At 42.6% G+C, this 18,241-nt stretch overlaps 1 protein-coding gene across 1 annotated transcript in view; it reads right to left on the bottom strand.

Annotated features, from left to right (window-relative positions):
* Positions 1-18,241, bottom strand: part of BANK1 (B cell scaffold protein with ankyrin repeats 1) — a 233,271-nt gene that overhangs the window by 113,064 nt on the left and 101,966 nt on the right. The window contains exons 4-6 of the mRNA XM_082236941.1: positions 11,829-11,956; positions 11,261-11,399; positions 6,744-6,886 (exon numbers count right to left, since the gene is read on the bottom strand). Of these exons, the coding sequence (XP_082093067.1) occupies positions 6,744-6,886; positions 11,261-11,399; positions 11,829-11,956 (410 nt within the window). The remainder of the gene's footprint in view (positions 1-6,743; positions 6,887-11,260; positions 11,400-11,828; positions 11,957-18,241) is intronic.

Genomic DNA, 18,241 nt, shown 5'->3' with positions numbered 1-18,241 from the left:
CAATAAACTGAACAACAACAAGTTCATTTGGGGCATTTTACATCACTGAGGCTGGAAACAGTCAAAGGTTTTTAAGACAGTTGAAGGTGGTTTGAGAAGACAGATAATTTCCTAGATGGGTTTCAGGGATTACAATGGGTGGAAGATCACAGAGGCCGATTTCGAGAAAATGTTTCTGCTTGTGAAGGACCTTCTGGTTACTAAAGCAGCAGCTGCAATCTTCCATGGAAGAGGTCTTCTGATGCTGAGCCACCCACGCAAGTAGACTTCTCCGCTTCTGAAGGCTGCTCAGTGTCTGAATGGGTTCCTACTTCTTTTGAATGGTTTTGCTCCTTTCAAGAACAGTACGAAATCCTGCCAAGCTTGCTTCCAGAGATGACAGTGGGATAAGTGGCTGCACTCTTATTATTATTAATTAAATTTGTATACCGCCCTTCATCCATAGACCTCGGGGCTGTTCACAGCAGAAAAATGCAAGACAAAAACACAAAATACATAATGAAAATGAAAGCAGAACAATAATCCCCTCCCACAAACACATTTCAAAGCGTGTAGGATATCAATCATCCAAAGGTCTGGTTGAAGAGGAATGATTACATCTGGCCCCTAAAAGTGTACAATGAAGATGCCAGCTGAATCTCTCTGGAGAGAGCATTCCACACTCAGGGAGCCACTGCAGAAAAGGCCCGTTTTCATGTTGCCACTCTCTGGACCTCGTGTAGAGGATGCACACAACAAAAGGCCTCAGATTATGATATCCACATCCAGATAGGTTCATAGGGAGAGGTGATCCTTGAGGTATTGCAGCCCTGAGACATTTAAACAATAATAATAATAATAATAATAATAATAATAATAATAATAATAATAATAATAAATTTTATTTATACCCTGCCCTCCCCAGTCAAGACCAGGCTCAGGGTGGCTAACACCAGGTATAAAACAATTGATTAAAATACAACTTAAAAACAAGATTAAAATACAACATTAAAATGCAGCCTCATTTCAGTAGAAACTCAAATAAAAACTTTTTGGGGATGAAAACATCAGCGCTCTCCACTGTAACATCTCCACCATTATCACTTTCAGCTCTGTACACCTGGATGCTCTCATTGGAGACCTGTCTCTGGATGCTCCTGCCTTGAAGTGAGTGATCACCAGGGAGAGGCTTTCTTGGTAGTGGCGCCACAATTTGTCCAACTCCTTCCCGTTATTTGTTGGCACGGTATGGAGTTGGGTGGCATTTAGGTGCCAGGCAAAGTTGTATTTTCCAAGGGCATTTAAAACAGCTTTTAATAGTTTACTGGCTCCTGCAGTTTTATTACTGCCATTATGCTGTTGCTGTTTGGTGGTGTTTTATTGCTTGATTACGTATATTTTATTGTTTTAATCTGATGCCTTAAGAATCTAACCCAAAAGTTAGGGTAGAATTATTGCATTAAAGAAAGGAAATTACTCTAATTACACGAATTGGCTCTGAAAGGTCTGCATTGTTCTCTGTTTGCTGCCTTGAACTGTGCAAAGGCTGTGTCTCAGAGACCCTGGGCAATGTCATTTTCCAGGGTGCCTAAGATTTTATCTAGTATGGATGTCAAGTGCCAAGGAAACTAACTCTCCCAGCCTTTTTGGATCTGACAACTGCATCCTAGGTACAATGAGCCCTCAGGCATATGGTTCACAGTCCGAGTTGGAGAAAATACTTGGGAAGGATTGATGCTTGACTTGCAAACTATGCTATGATAAATTGGGCATAAAAAGCTGCCTTCTACCTTGTCAGGATATTTGGCAACATCGATGGCTAATACATTTTCTGCTTTAAACATTTTCTAAAATCCAAAGAAAGCTCATCTTCTGTCCCTTAATTCTGGGGTTTTAAATTATTAATGCAATAACGATTTTACGAGGTGAGTAAACTCTGGAAGTTCCATTTTGCTTTCAGTTTATGGCAATGTACTTTTTAACAGAATAATAGTGTCCTTAAAAATGTGCGGTTGAAAGGAATTTACTACTGCCCTTAACCAAGTGCTAATAATGTAATGCATCATTTTTTATTAATCCTTTTGTTATGAACGTAATGCCTTAGGCGGCAGACATGGCAGATTTGTCACAGGAAAATGAGACTGTCTGAATTACAAACACAGCTATTATTTTTGTTCTTGCTTTGCAATTACGATATAGACATGTCAAGTGTACGCAGACTGGCCACTGTGGGACAAATGATATTTCAGGTCCTTTCCTCTCTTACAATAGATTTTCTTTTCCCATTACATGGCATTGGCAGAGGCAGCCTGTGCACTACAGAAGCTTTATTCTCTATTATATGGTATGGCTGCACTCCTGAAACGTAGAATAAGATATCTGGATGGCAAATCATTTGCTGGATCAAACAGCTGCATGTGATTTGATTTATCGCTTTATAAAACAATTTGCACCACTTAATATATTTTTTTAAAAAACCCAAGCAGTTTGCATCAAAACAATACAAATGCAACAATATTCAATACAATTTGCTAAAATTAGATAAAAACAAAACACAACTGTTTCAAATAAAATTTATGAGTATAGCACACAAAAGCAGACGTAGTAAGTTGACTGCATATGACCATTCATTGTTTTGCAAGAAGAGGATGGGACGGTGAGGTTGTTGACTAGATTTGCTGTTGTGTTACAATGATCCCTCCCTGCCCAATCAGGGGTGCTTTGCTTATGATCTGGGTCATTCACACAGAGACAATGGCTTGAAACCTTAGTTTCCTATCCCAATTAAACAAGGCTTATAGTAAATCTGCCTGGAAACAGATAGCAACTTGATGATTTACAACAGTACTGTAAACGGGGGGGGGGGGGGATATAATGATATGAACTTGGTATCAAGCCACCGTCAGGAGAAACAAAACCAAGGTTATTTTCACAAATTGCCATACCAGGCCAAGATCACACAAATTTGCGTGTTCAGACCCAGACACCTCCCCCCTAAATAAAGTCACACTTGACTCAAAATTTTGTTTTGGTTTTTGGCAGAATTTAGGCCACAACTTTATTGATTACAGAAGGTGAGTGGTTGCATAGGCTCTGGTTCGACTAGCTCCCTGCACCCTTGCAGGCAGCGCTGACCCAGGGCACCAGCATAGATCAGCCAAGGGTGAACAGCTGGGTAGGCGAAAAGCCGGGAGCAGACTATGTTCACCTCCCAGATGCCCCCCTGGACTCAAGCACAGGCACAACCCCCTCTCAGGGGTTGACCAAACCAGTTGAGTCCCTGGATTCCTTTAACGGAATACCCTTCACAAAGGGATGGCGAGACCATTCTCCCATCCCTATCCCCTGAACCAGTGCCTATCCACAACCTTACAAGTTGTGACAATTTGCTACACGGCAGGCGAAACCCAAATGGCAACAGCCAATCAGCCAAGTGGGGAAATTCCTGCTGTGCCCCTGTCCCAATGACAGACGACACATGATGGCATAGCAAGGTCAATCACAAAATGCCCTAAAAGTAGGGCGAGGTGGGCGGTGTTCCTAATGCACGAGCCAAAAGAGAAGCTCTGGGTCATGTGCATGGGTATATATAGGTCCCTCAATCCGTTTAGACTGTGCTCCATTGGCCAGATTGAACCCAACATTGAGGGACCTACCAATCGGGTGTTGTGGCTAACCAATCTTACCCACCCACAACATAGGTGATCAGTCTCCAGGTCTCACCGCAACACGTGCCCTCTTTTAGGGAGGACACAATTTAACAAACTGCAAACTGCAACAGACCGAGTGATCAAAAGATGAACAGATACAGTGGTGCCTCGCAAGACGAAAAGAATCCGTTCCGTGATTCTCTTCGTCTAGCGGTTTTTTGGTCTTGCGAAGCAAGCCCATTGACGGATTAGAGGATTAGTGCTATTAGCGCTATTAGCGCTATTAGCGGCTTTTAGCGGCTTTTAGCGGCTTATCAGCTTATCGGATCAGCTGATAAGCGGCTTAGCGGCTTAGAAAAAGGGGGGGAGGAAAAAAAACCCGCAGGAACTCGCAAGACATTTTCGTCTTGCGAAGCAAGCCCATAGGAAATTTGTTTTGCGAAGCACCTCCAAAACGGAAAACTCTTTCGTCTAGCGAGTTTTCCGTCTTGCGAGGCATTCGTCTTGCGGGGCACCACTGTACTGAACAGCAAACTACATTCCTATTCACAGCACATTGCAGTAGTCTTATTGTGTAGCTGTCTACATATGGACCACCATGGGAAGGTTACTCCTATGCAAGAATGGTCTTAGTTGGCGCAGCAACTTAAGTTGGTAATAGGTTACCTGGGCCTCTAGTAATGACAATGGATCTAGGAGCACCCGCGTACTATGACCTACTCCTTCAGTGGAATCCTGTCAGGAGCTGGTACACATCATATATATGCATTGTAAGTGAATGTTTTTCACTGAAAACATATATTAATTAGTTGGACTTGGCCAATCTATCAATCGTAGATTTCAGATGTGAATTCTGTGACACTGGAACTGCCTGCTAAGGATGAACTTTCAGCTGAGACCATTTTAGTATAAGGCAGATTTCCCCAGTCTGGGTCCCCCCAGATGTTTTAGACTGCGATTCCCATCAATTCCACCCAGCACAGCTGACTCAAAAATGATAGCAATTGTAGTCCAAAACATCCGGAGGTTGGGCAAGGCTGGTGTGAACATTTCCTTATGCACTGAATAAGAATGACACAAAGATTTTCAAGAAAACTAACAAGCACATCAAATCCATGCACCCAGATTCTCCTCAACTAGACAAGCAGAACATTTAAAAAAAAGAATGACACTGTTATCCATCTTTCCACATCAGAGTCCTTGAAGTGTACATGTATTTGGAAAATCATGTCACAATATTATATGTCTAATGACGTCAAACATATTTATTTCAGAAGGTCAGAAACAGTAGGCGATTTAGTGAGCCAGCAAAAAAAGGGAATGTTTTAAGATGCCAAATGTATCTGATCCACAGCAAAAAGATAAAAATAAAACAAAGCATGTTCCAAAGTTGGTCAGAGCATAATGGGAAGATGGTGAAAAGTGATGAATTAGCTGTGCATGAGGTAAATGCTGGTGGAAGAAAGAAATGTTGCCTGCTTGGCATCCATAAGCCACGCAGGCACTGAAGTATGACTCTGCTGATCCCTGCTAGTTCAGATGGCAGATTTGGGACTAGCAGGATCAGTGTGGGCAGCATAGTCCTAAGTTTGAACTGCAGGTAAAGCCTTCTGTGCCATTCAGTAAGCTCATGCTGGCAGTATTTCTCTGCCTACAATGCTGCCTGGACAAGCCACAAGTTGGCTTTTCTCAAATAGGACTATGGGCAAAAAGACAACAGAGTCAGCATTATGAAAGCAGCCGAGCGACCCGATGCTCTCCAGAAGTCTGATGTTAGACTGCTATATTATTTTAAGGAAATGATGCTCCACTCCTCTTTATCATAATCTTTCAAGATGACATGCAAAACTACTACACAGTGATTCAATAATGATGTCAACCTCAATCTACATTCTCCAAAGGGCAGTCAGCAAATTTTGCACACAGTGCCACTTGAAGCACTGATAACGCCAGCCTTGGTATGGGAAAGAAAGTTAGCATCCAGTTGCTTATCAGTAGGGGAAGAGGTGAGGCATCAGGGAAGTCAGCACAGTGCAAATGCATCGGCAAGAGCACCACATTGGCTCTGCCAGTGTGTTTGCACTGCACTGACTGCGCTGCCTTCTTGAAGCCACCCTCTTTCCCTCCCAGTAAGCAACAGTGACCCATCTGCTGAGAAGCTATCATAGCAGCTCCACACCATTCAGAGAGCCACTTGTGATCCACTGACCACAGGGATATCAAAGAGCTTTGGGATTGTGGATATTCTTTTTTTCTAAGCTTCAAGAATTGGCCCTTTTCAACAGCTTGGGTGGTACCTGTGCTTTAGCTTCGGGACTCTGGATTATCAGGTGCAACAACAACAACAACAAAAATCACCACATAGGTGGGCGCATTGGGTATAGCAGAGGCTGCCAACATCTTGCCATCCAGAAGTGTTAAATGCATTATTTATATCCAACATTATTTATATCCAACATTTTGGTCCAGAACTCCTTCTAGACTTAGAATAGGGAGTCAAATCCTTGCTCAGTCTAGAAACTCACTGAGTGACCTCAAGACAGTCATTCCCCCTCAGTCTAATCTGTCAAACAGAATTGTTGCAAAAAAATACAGTGGTGGTGGTGGCGGCAGCAAGTTGTATGTGAAGAGAACCCAACAATTGTTGTGCTGAGCTACTGGAGAGGGAAGGAAGGATAGCAATTTAATAAATAAAACAAACAAGAAGTGTGGTTCTACGTACACACTTTCAGAAGGATAAGCCGTATTCTTGCTGTTATGTCAAGGTTGTGATTGATTTTAGTTCTTAAACCGATTGCTTATTATAAGTAAGCACTGTTGAGTCAGGAGGAACAAATGTTTCAAATCTGGGAAGCATCCTGCACGTTTATAGCATTGGACAGACAGCATCAAACAGCAGTAAAGCAACAACAATATTTTTTTTGTTGACGAGATGTTATGCCTAGGCCTGTTATCAACTGGTTTCATCACTGTGGCTTCTTATTGATCCATTCTCATTATTCTTATTAGATCAATGTATGGCATTTACAACACAATGTACATTCTCTTATCTCATATTGGCACATCTCCTCCCACCTTCCTTTTATTAACTTTTAACACTGCAATCATCCTTACCTGACAAGCAAAGACTATTGGATCAGCCACTTTCTGAAGAATGCTTTCAATCTCCTCAACGGCTGTGTAGTATTCAATCTGTGTCGAAGCTTTAATGACTCCCTCACAGTAGACATTGACGTTTACAAAGCCAGCAGGAAAATCTTATAAAAGAGAAATAAAAAGCACAGAGGATAATAAGAGGACAGAGAAAAAGAGAAGGATCATCACCACCAACACTTTCCCACCCATCAAGTACAATGAATACAATTCACTGGCAGGAGACATCTGGGTCATCCAAATTATCATACCCTCTGGCTTCACCTATTTAACCTTTATATGAATCAATGTGGTCAGTGAGTTGTCCCACAAGCAAGATACAAGCCATGTTCGCATCATACATTTAAAGCACTATGACGCTACTTTTGTACTCTTCCAATGATTCTGTCTGCCCAAGCATTCCAACTTGCCAGATGGAAAGATCCCCCTTTGTACTGTTTTGGAGAGTCTTCTGACCATCCCCCAGAACCAATTTTTTTTGGGGGGGGCTTAGGGGAAGGAAAGGGGTGCAAGCCCTGTTGCACAAGCAGAAGTCCTTGCGCTGCGCTTCTGCTGATGGGGTTTGTTAGTTGAACGCTGCCCTCTGTTTACAGGGAGAGGTTGCCAGACCTATTGAGCCTCAACACTACTTCAACAGCATCCCACAGGAAATGTGAGCAGCACAGAAACAGAGAAAGTTTGGGAACCACTGTGGTCTTATTTTTTTGCTGCCTTTACACTTAGTACATAAAATGAGTCATAGTGACTCAAAGTGTAACGGGAAGTTTTCAATGTTTCATTATGTTTTTGTATACAGTGGTGCCCCGCAAGATGAATGCCTCACAAGACGGAAAACCCGCTAGACGAAAGGGTTTTCCGTTTTTGAGCTGCTTCGCAAGACAATTTTCCCTATAGGCTTGCTTTGCAAGACGAAAACGTCTTGCGAGTGTTCCAATTTCCCCCCGCTTTCCCCCCCTTTTTCTAAGCCACTAAGCCGCTAATAGCCTTTTAGCCGCTAATCCACTAAGCCTTTAATAGCCGCTAAGCCTTTAATAGCCGCTAAGCCTTTAATAGCGCTAATCCGCTAAGCCGCTAATAGGGTTGCTTCGCAAGACAAACAAACCGCTAGACGAAGAGACTCACGGAACGGATTAATTTCGTCTTGCGAGGCACCGCTGTATGCTGGAAGTCGCCCAGAGTGGCTAGGGCAACCCAGTCAGATGGGTGGGGTACAAATACCGGTATTATTACTACTGCTGCTACTACTACTTCCCCCAAGAGTGCTGCTGCTTGTCAAGGGTGCTAAGAGTCCCCCATTCCCCATACAGAGTTTCCTGTGAAGAGGGATTGGAAATTGTAGGACTGAAAGGGGAATAAGGCCCTTCGAACAATTTTCAGTAGCCTTAATAAACTTCAGGTCCCAGAATTCCAAGGGGAAAGCCATGGTACTTTAAAGTGGTATCGTGCTGCTTTAAATGTATGGTGCAAATGTGGCCATAGTAAGGCAGCCTTCACAAACTCCAGATGTTTTGGACTATAGTCCTCCAGCCAGTCAGCTTATGCTTGCCAAGGCTGATGGAAGTTGTAGTTCAAAATGTCTGGAAGACACTGGTACCACTGGTACCTCGGGTTAATAACTTAATTCGTTCTGGAGGTCCGTTCTTAACCTGAAACTGTTCTTAACCTGAGGTACCACTTTAGCTAATGGGGCCTCCCGCTGCCACCACGCCGCCAGAGCACGATTTCTGTTCTCATCCTGAAGCAAAGTTCTTAACCCGAGGTACTATTTCTGCGTTAGCGGAGTCTAAAACCTGAAGCCTCTGTGACCCAAGGTACCACTGTATCACATTTTTTTTAGTGGTTTTATATACTGGATAGAGATCTAATAGCTTATATTTTAGCTGTACTTATCTGTTTGGTACAACAACTACAGGAATGTCAATCACATAACCTCAGCAGCATGCATGATTGCCTGAATATTTTGGGAGAGGAAAGCATCAATAAAACACCATTTTATTGTATATAGCCACAGGCTAACCTATAGCTCAGTGGTAGACCACATGCATGCAAAAGGTATCTCAATTCCTGGTATCTCTAGGTAGGGCTGGCAAGTATTCCAGTCTGAAAGCTGGGAGAGACAGTGCTAATCAGTATCTCCTGTAGAAAGCATGATACTGTTTATTTATTATTAAATCCATATCCCACCCTTCCTCCTAAAAGATCCCAGACTAATTATTAGGGGGCTGGGGACAAGGATGCCAATAGATGCCTTGATCCCTTGCCATTAGATTTTATTCATCTGAGTCACTCACTATTACATTTAAGCGTAATTGACCTCTGCATACCAGATGCAAGGGTCAAACAGCAGGAGAGAACTGTTGACTTCATACTATAAGTTTCCCAGAAGCACCTGGCTGGACTACAAGATGTACTTTTAATTCTGTCTAATAAGAGCTTCTTTGAGCAGTTGGCCACCTAACATAGATGAAGTGTACCACCTATTTTCTTCAGTCAAATGTTTGGGAGGTGTCAGGGAACTGCCATCAGAGGCACGGGAGAAGGAGAGGGTCTCTGATTCTGCAGGGGAAGGTCCAAGCGCTAGAGGGAGACTCAGCCGGGAAGAAGGGGAAGAGAATGAGTGTAACACCAGGGATCCAGGAGAGCAACGGGACAGGGAGGTGCAGGGGCTCCAGGACTCTTCGTTGGAAGTTAGTGAGGAGAGCCCAAGCACCCCGCTGCCCACGCCCACCCTGCGCAGGAGACTCCCGCGCAGTGAGAGGCGGAGACGATTGGGTGTCAAACAACTCTTATGTTGGCAACGCTTTAAGAAACGCCCACAGACAGATTCTACAAGTGACTAAGGGCAGCCACGCTAATATGGGCTGCATAGTCCGGAGGGTTTAAGCAGGCAATCCGATGCTCAAACGGAGCAGGATTACGCACGAGTAACTCCCAACCACTACAGGAGGGTATCATCAACGATGGCAATAGGACTTCCCAAGACATAGTATGATTATTGGGCCCTCTGCCCTGCTCACAAAAGGCACGAATTTGCATAAAAATTATATATGTATTGCTCCATATGCAAATTAGAGCCCCCTTTTGTGGATGGCATAAATCGGGGGTCGCACACAAGGAATAACATGTCTTAGAGACAGAATGGCAACAGATAGAGAAATACCATTTCCAGACCAGTAAAACCTTGATCTGTTGACTTTCTGCCTGGCACATAAGCTGTTCAAGGTGCAAGAGGCTTTAAAGCAAGCAAGAAACTCAAGGCTCATGAGCTGCAAAGCAGTTGCACAGAAACTGGGGTGGAGTGGATCATGAGGATGAATGCGTTCTTTCATATCTCAAATCCAAGGACAGCCCAAAGCATTTTGCTGCCTGGGGTGAAGGAAAAATATGATGCCACACATCCTTCCCTGTACAGAAACTGAGATGCCTTGTAACTGTACAGAAACTGAGATTAGTTTCTTCAACACTGGTGACAGGGCAGTGTTCTCCTCTGCACTTGATGGCAGCAGTCTGTTTTAGGGGACATGCTGTCTGGGGTGGCTGCCTCATGGTGTCTAACAGTAGGGCTGGCCCTGCTGAAGTTCAAGCACTGGTAGCATTTTTTCTCTTTTGAGGGAGAGGGTTATCATTGTTTGGGAAGAGAAGTACAAATGGTGCAAGGCTATTAAACACCAAAGGAAGAAAAATGGTTGAAGATTTCAGTATGAATAATTTTCAGGCAAAAGACCAGAAAGGGGTGGGGAGATACCCATGCAACTCTCTGTAAAGCAAGAGAACATATTGCTAAGATTCATATAGTAATAAGAGAATATGTGCATCCACATTTTATAGAGGGAATAGATTGAGAATAGCAGTCTGTGACTAATCAATGACATTTTAAAAGACTGCCACCTGCCATTTTATCACACATAAACAACCCAATAAATCCAGTTTCTCATAAGCCCTGTGTTTTTATGTCTGTGCATTAATAAAAAAGCACCCTGCATTCAAAACTCATGGATCAGGATCACCACAAAGCGGTGCTTTGAAATTGGTAGAAATTTGTGTTTTATTCTTTTAATTTGCTTTATGATGTGAAACAGCTATACACCTTTTCAAGGTAGTATTCAAACACAAAAATGGATAAATATATGCTGTGTTCTGATTGGAAGTAAAAATCTGTGTCAAAAGGCCAGTGAAGAGAGGAGGACTAGGAGGTGGTTCTCACCTGATCTCAGGTTGGTTGCATCCCTGCTGAGGGAGATAGTGACAGACTCTGCCGGTGCATTTGCACTGCACCAACCTTACCACTGCCTCCCCACCCCCTCCACCTCCCAGTAAACAGCAGTAACCAGAGGTGACATGAGCACTACCTCCTTAGTACATCGTCTAACACTACTCACTCACTTGCCTCTTGAGTCAGAATTTTACCTCCAGTGAGCTATTGGAAAGGAGACAAGAACTATAGTTTTATATGAAATATCCCTGCCCCCATTTCTTACCTAAAGCTTTCATATACCTGACCTTCTGACTCCAAAAGTGTGGCTCAGTCCTGATCCATTTGTTCTCTGTCACAAATTCAATCACCACTGAGTCATCAGGAACTTCGTCTCTCAAAAGAACGAAAATTTCTCCAGGATTCTACAAAGTAACAGTTACATCCAATTAGCCTTTCACATCAGGAAATGAAAACCAAACCAATGGGAGATGACAAATTCTCATTGTGGGTTTTCATGTACGTCGCTTGAAACATTACCAGGAGGCATGTTTTGTCTGGATACATAAGGGTATAAAAATGTTGACAACCTACTTCACCACAGGATGAAGATGGGACTCCCAATGGGTACTGGTGGAAGCAATGGAGGCTAGTCCATTATGGCAAATGGGGCATTGTCCTACCAATCTGCCCTCAGATGGCTCCCACTTGCTATCTTCTTCCATGGAACCATCATCCCCAGCCACCACTGCTATACATTGAGCCACTCTTGGGATAGATACATTTGAAGGGTGGTGCTTTTATCCCTCTTTTAAAAATAAAAATAAATCAACAAATGGATAGGTCTTACCTACCTCACATGATATCCTTGTTGGCAACAGTAAGACTGCTGGGCTTTCTAATGTTTCAGAGGTCGCCTCAGTTTCCACACGGTGGTTTTCTAGCTTTAAGCTCCTTTTTAAATCCAAAGGCAAGGCCTCATCTGCCAAAGAAATTACACTAAGTTCAGAGGAGGGCAACAAAGATGGACAGCGGCAAGAAAACAAATCTTGCAAGGAACAGTTGAAGGAACTAGGTATTGTTTAGCTGGGAGAAGGGAAAGGGCAGTTTAAGGCTTAATAAATGTATAACCTGCTTTATGAGGGGATTTTTTTTTCATAAAGTAGCAAATAAAATAATACAACTAATTCAAATATAAGTTTTAAGGATTTACAACATCCAATTAATTACTCACCTTAAAAGGCCACCACAAAGCAGTAACAATCCAGCATAATCCATGTACTATAAGCAAACCAGCAGTTTGTGCTCCTTCTCAGGTAGTTTGTTTACCTTTGGTCCCCACCCTGCACTCAACTGTCACCTGTGGCTCCTGGAAGCTGTCAGCATGTGACAGAGGCCACAGCTTTTGACTGACTGACTAAACCAGGTGAGGATAGCCAATGGGTCTCAAACCCTCAGTGAGTTGGGGACTTCCTCTGCCTGTGAAGACAAGCTCTGGTGGACTGAACAGACAAGACCAATGGTGGGTCTCACAGTCCACAAGATGGTTTTTGCATGCGCTGTAGAGAGAGGTGAGGGGCAGATGGGGCCTTGGGAACATTTAGGGAACTAGCCTAGTCCCCCTAGTCCACTGACCACATGCCACTGCTGTGGAATCTGCTTGAAAAGGTGAATTCCATAGATGTGGGCTGTGTTCATATACCCACCGGACAGACTTGGAGCTCTCTTCAAATATCTGTAATATTTGTCACTTAGAACAGAACAAGCACTTGTTTTCTGCCACCTAAGAGGGCAGGATTACACCTCATGGGCTTATGTTACAGGAGCAGTTTGACTTTGAGGGATGGTGGGTTTTCCACGAGTCAAGTCTCCCAAATTCATTCGTTCATCCATTCATTTTATTTGTATGGCACTTTTGAACACACACAAAATCATGCTCAAAGTGGCTGACAACACAGAAACAGGGATGCTTTTAAAACAAATACTGCAAAAAGAATTTCATAATAACACAGCAAAACAATAACATAGCAACGAAAATAGTGACAATAGAAAATATAAGAACATACCCAAAAATCATATTGCAAATCAAAAGAGAGCAAGTACATCGCTGTACCGGAACCCTCTCGATTAGGAAAACTTTAGGAAAATGATTTAATATTTCAGAATATTAAAGTTAATGCTAATTATATCATTTTTTAAAAGTTGCTTGCAAAGCATTAAAAATGAGCTTGGCTATTTGGCAAGGTCAAGAGTGCTTCTTAAATTTTCACAGCAGAACAATTTCTCATTGTTGTTGTTAATGTTATATTTGTTTACATAAGAGGTGCATATTCTGCTCTTCAGATGAAAAAGAAAACAATCCCAGAGTGGCTAACATAATTAAAATGCTAGAATAACAATAAAGACATAGAAAAGAGCACAAAGCAATATAAAAAGGATTAGCATAAAGAATCATCAACCGTAAAATTATTGGTGTTGAGAGTTTTGTTGTTGTTGTTTCGTCGTTTAGTCGTGTCCGACTCTTCATGACCCCATGAACCAGAGCACGCCAGGCATTCCTATCTTCCACTGCCTCCTGCAGTTTGGTCAAACTCATGCTGGTAGCTTCGAGAACACTGTCCAACCATCTCGTCGTCTGTCGTCTCCTTCTCCTTGTGCCCTCCATCTTTCCCAACATCAGGGTCTTTTCCAGGGAGTCTTCTCTGCTCATGAGGTGGCCAAAGTATTGGAGCCTCAGCTTCAGGATCTGTCCTTCCAGTGAGCACTCAGGGCTGATCACTACCTCCATTTCTTCTTCTATTTGCCAGGAAGTGATGGGCCCAGTGGCCATGATCTTAGTTTTTTTGATGTTGAGCTTCAGACCATATTTTGCACTCTCCTCTTTCACCCTCATTAAAGGGTTCTTTAATTCCTCCTCACTTTCTGCCATCAAGGTTGTGTCATTTGCATATCTGAGGTTGTTGATATTTTTTCCAGCAATCTTGATTCCGGCTTGGGATTCATCCAGCCCAGCCTTTCGCGTGATGAATTCTGCATATAAGTTAAATAAGCAGGGAGACAATATACAACCTTGTCGTACTCCTTTCCCAATTTTGAACCAGTCAGTTGTTCCATATCCAGTTCTAACTGTAGCTTCTTGTCCCACATAGAGATTTCTCAGGAGACAGATGAGGTGATCAGGCACTCCCATTTCTTTAAGAACTTGCCATAGTTTGCTGTGGTCGACACAGTCAAAGGCTTTGTTGAGAGTAGGTGTTTGGTTTTAGCAGTCTATGATGTCCCACAGACACTAGTTTCTGAACTGCAAATACCATGTTTCTTTACCTCTCCATCAGAGATGGGGGCCTGTGGTCCTCCATATGTTGTTGGACACCAGTTGCTAATAGAGCCAGGCAGTATAATCAATGGTCAATGATGATGGGGAGCTCAGTTGGTAGATCATAAGACCCTTAATCTTAGGGTCACAGGTTTGAGCCCCACATTGGGCAAAAGATTTCTGCATTGCATGGGCTTGGAATAGATGACCCTTGTGATCCCCTTCCAGCTGTGCCATTCGATGATTCTGTGAACATTTGGAGAGCCACATGTTCTCCATCCCAGTTCTGCTTTACACAGACTTCTTTGAAAGTGGCATTTTAATACCAGAGCTAAACGTTTCACAGCCATGCAGCTAAATAACTGTGGACTGGAGGAGATGCTTGTTCCTCTGGCCTTCATTACCACCATTTCTAAATGTAAATGAACAATAAAGCAATTTCTCACCTTCAGAGACGTTTCTAGCAAACAGACCACATAATTGCTTTGTTTTGTCATATAGCCAATGGCCTGTAAGCTTGTACCTGGTGGGAGGAGCACTTTGAATAATGGGGCCTTAAACACAGGTCCTTTCTTTCAGGATTCAAACATCTGAACTCATTAGCAGTATCTAATGATGCTTAGACTGTGTTCTGAGCTGGAAACTAAATAGAAAAATCTATGGCCCAATCCCCTCGGGTATTTAAGGTACACTGCTGCTGAGAATTATAGTCGATCACAAAGGGTAATGCTCTCTCTGAGGCTGCTTTCTTTGGCATGCTTTTGACAAATATCTATTGCCATTCTTCGTGCCAAAAGAATTAATCTCCAGTTGCACTTTATATCTCAGCAATCAAATATTAGCCCAGTATCCATTACATACATTTACTGTAAGAGTGATGCATTTAATTGAGTATTGTGCTGAGGCTTTGAGTTTTATTTCAGCCTTTTGCCTTAATTCATATTACTCAGTACCTCGTTTCAGCCAGCCTTATGCAAAATCATTTGGACTGAATTTTTACTTTCAGTTCCGCATTTCCACCAGAGCAGATGAAACGGCTTCAAAATCGCACTGTTTATTTAATTAATTCTCACTACCCCAGCCTTTCTTCCAAGGAACCCAAGGTGGCAGACATGGTCCTTCCCACCCCAGGCAAAGTTCTCTTCACAACAACCCTGTGAGGTAGGTTAAGCCGAGAGATAACAAATGGCCTAAGGCAGGGAAACTGGATGAGGTTGGCAGGCCGCATCCTGACACCTCACACACCCTGCTGGCCCTGTGAAACACCTGACATCACCATGATGCCCTTTTAAACAACATTCTCCAGCTTGGGTTTTTTTTGTTTGTTTTTATTTTAAAAAACCCAAATCCTGAAATGGAAAAATACAGCTACAAAATACCATTGGCAAAGCAACAGCAGTGAGTTCTTACCAGCTCAGTTAAGAGTGGCTGGTCTCAGAGGGACACCGCTTTGCTATATATAACTCTATGGTGACATAAAATTGCCTATGAGATGATTCTCACATTATTTATTGGAATTAAGCATCATAAATCCTCATCAGCATGATTAGAATGCCATTAACAGGTGTTTTTTCATCCCTCCTTGGCCCTAACAAATCAATTGCTTTCACGTCTGCCTGCACCTTATATTTCCCCAAAGGATTCCAGAGATCGTATTGTTTTTCCATTTTCTTACTTGCATGCAGCTGACCCTCCCCTTCACCCTCCCGGCTTTGCACAATTCACTTTAGTCAATCACTCAGCATTGATTGTTGAGTCTGGAGCATTCCCCATCTATCTTTGTGTTATTGGATATATTGTTTACTTTCTGGCCATTTGTCTTGTCAAGGGCTTGTTCTGTTCTTTCTAGTACTGCTGTCTCACCTTTTCATTTAGGTGTTGTACCTCTGAGACAGTAAACTTTCATTCCTGATCTATGTGGTCAGCAATATGCCCCCTTCTTTTCTCTTGTGGATTCGAATGGGAGGATTTGTCTGTTTTGGTTTCCTCAGTTTCTCATTTTCAAATCTTGCATGAAGCTCTCCATACCATTCCTGCAGCAATTTGTGATTTTTACTTTTTTTAAAAAAAGAACCTCATGAAAATTCAGCAGCATTTTAGTGCAAATTTCCTCGAATAAACATATCATTGTATGCCAGTTTGATTAATGTGCACATTTTTGCAAGCAATTTCTGCTAAATTAATGCATTTTGGTATGTTGCTTTCATGAATATATTCATTTTTGTGCACATAGCCCTCCCTAATGTATGCATTTTTGTAAACTTTGGAGAATCACAAAACTGGGATAAGTGTGAGTTTCAAAGGATGGTTATGTTTCAGTTCTGATATAGTTTTGGAAATTACAAATGGGATACATTTGCCCCTAAATGCAGAGTAAATACAATTTATTCCCCATTCCTACTTGCAGCCCTAAATACTTAACATCTCCACCAGACTGTGCTTTCCATTCATCCCTAAAACTTTGATAGTTTATGAAGTCACCTTTACAATGTCTCTGTAAATATCTGAGCATGTTAATGCCACCCCTTTCTTCCTCCTGTGAAGTCAAGAGGAGGAGTTTGGAAGCTTCTGCTTTGACTTAATGATGGTGCCCCCCCCCCCCCGTTGAAATCTTGGCTCAAACATGAATTTATGAGGTTTTGAATTTATTATTGTTAGATCTGCAGAGGAGGTGGGGGGGATCAGTGAGTGCATGATGACAGATAAGCAACAGTGATTCAGATTTACAGTAGAATAATGTCTGTGCATTTGCACAGTGCATATAATGTGCAAAGAAGTCTTTTGCAGTTAATCAGAATGTAAAGCACATCAGTGAAGTGAATGCAGCTTGTGAAAACATTATTTTAAAGTATTTATAAACCAATTAATATTTTTTTAAAAAATATTCTAAGCCATGTCCTTGAAATCTGATAACATATGTCACTCAATTTTCAAACCCCTTTTTGAATGATCACCTTGAAGACATGCTTTTCTCTTCAACCAAAAATGCCTTCCTTCCCATTTCCCCCATTTTTATATGTTGCTTTTCTGAAAAGAAAAGAAGAAAAAAAAAGCTCTGTCAGCTCAGGCAAGGAGACTGCTGGACAGAGAGGAAGAAAATTAGAATCATAGAATCATAGAATCATAGAGTTGGAATAGACCACAAGGGCCATCGAGTCCAACCCCCTGCCAAGCAGGAAACACCATCAGAGCACTCCTGACATATGGTTGTCAAGCCTCTGCTTAAAGACCTCCAAAGTAGGAGACTCCACCACACTCCTTGGCAGCCAATTCCACTGTCGAACAGCTCTTACTGTCAGGAAGTTCTTCCTAATGTTTAGGTGGAATCTTCTTTCTTGTAGTTTGGATCCATTGCTCCGTGTCCGCTTCTCCGGAGCAGCAGAAAACAACCTTTCTCCCTCCTCTATGTGACATCCTTTTATATATTTGAACATGGCTATCATATCACCCCTTAACCTCCTCTTCTCCAAGCTAAACATGCCCAGCTCCCTTAGCCGTTCCTCATAAGGCATCGTTTTCCTGGCAGAATCCCTAATCTGTCCTGATTTTCCAATGTCAGGAACAAACACTCCCCCAAACTGGAAGAGCTTGGAGAGAGAGGTGAAATCTCTATAGACCAAAGCAATTCCCCACTCCCGATGCTCAAGTCTGCCTTGATGCTGCACCACATACCCAGATGAACATTGCTGGGTGTGGAACAGCCACCCTGCTCTCCCACCCAGATCTCAGTGATATGGACCAGATCAGTCTCCATAAGCAAATCATGGATGAAGGAAGTCTTACTCAGAGCCAACCTGGCATTCAGCTATCGCAGTCATAGACCTGGGGGCCAGCTGATGGGACAACTGCAATTTCCCAGATTGGAGGAGGGGCTGGCACATGACACAGTCACTAACTGCCTGTGGCATGTACCCTTTACTCAGCCGGCCCCACCTCCCAGTGAGCCAGTGT

Source organism: Podarcis vaucheri, assembly GCF_965113315.1.
Source record: "Podarcis vaucheri genome assembly, chromosome: 9".
Classification (NCBI taxonomy): Eukaryota; Metazoa; Chordata; class Lepidosauria; order Squamata; family Lacertidae; genus Podarcis; species Podarcis vaucheri.
The sequence above is the reverse complement of the archived record's forward strand: the minus strand, read 5'-3'. Positions and strand labels throughout refer to the sequence as shown.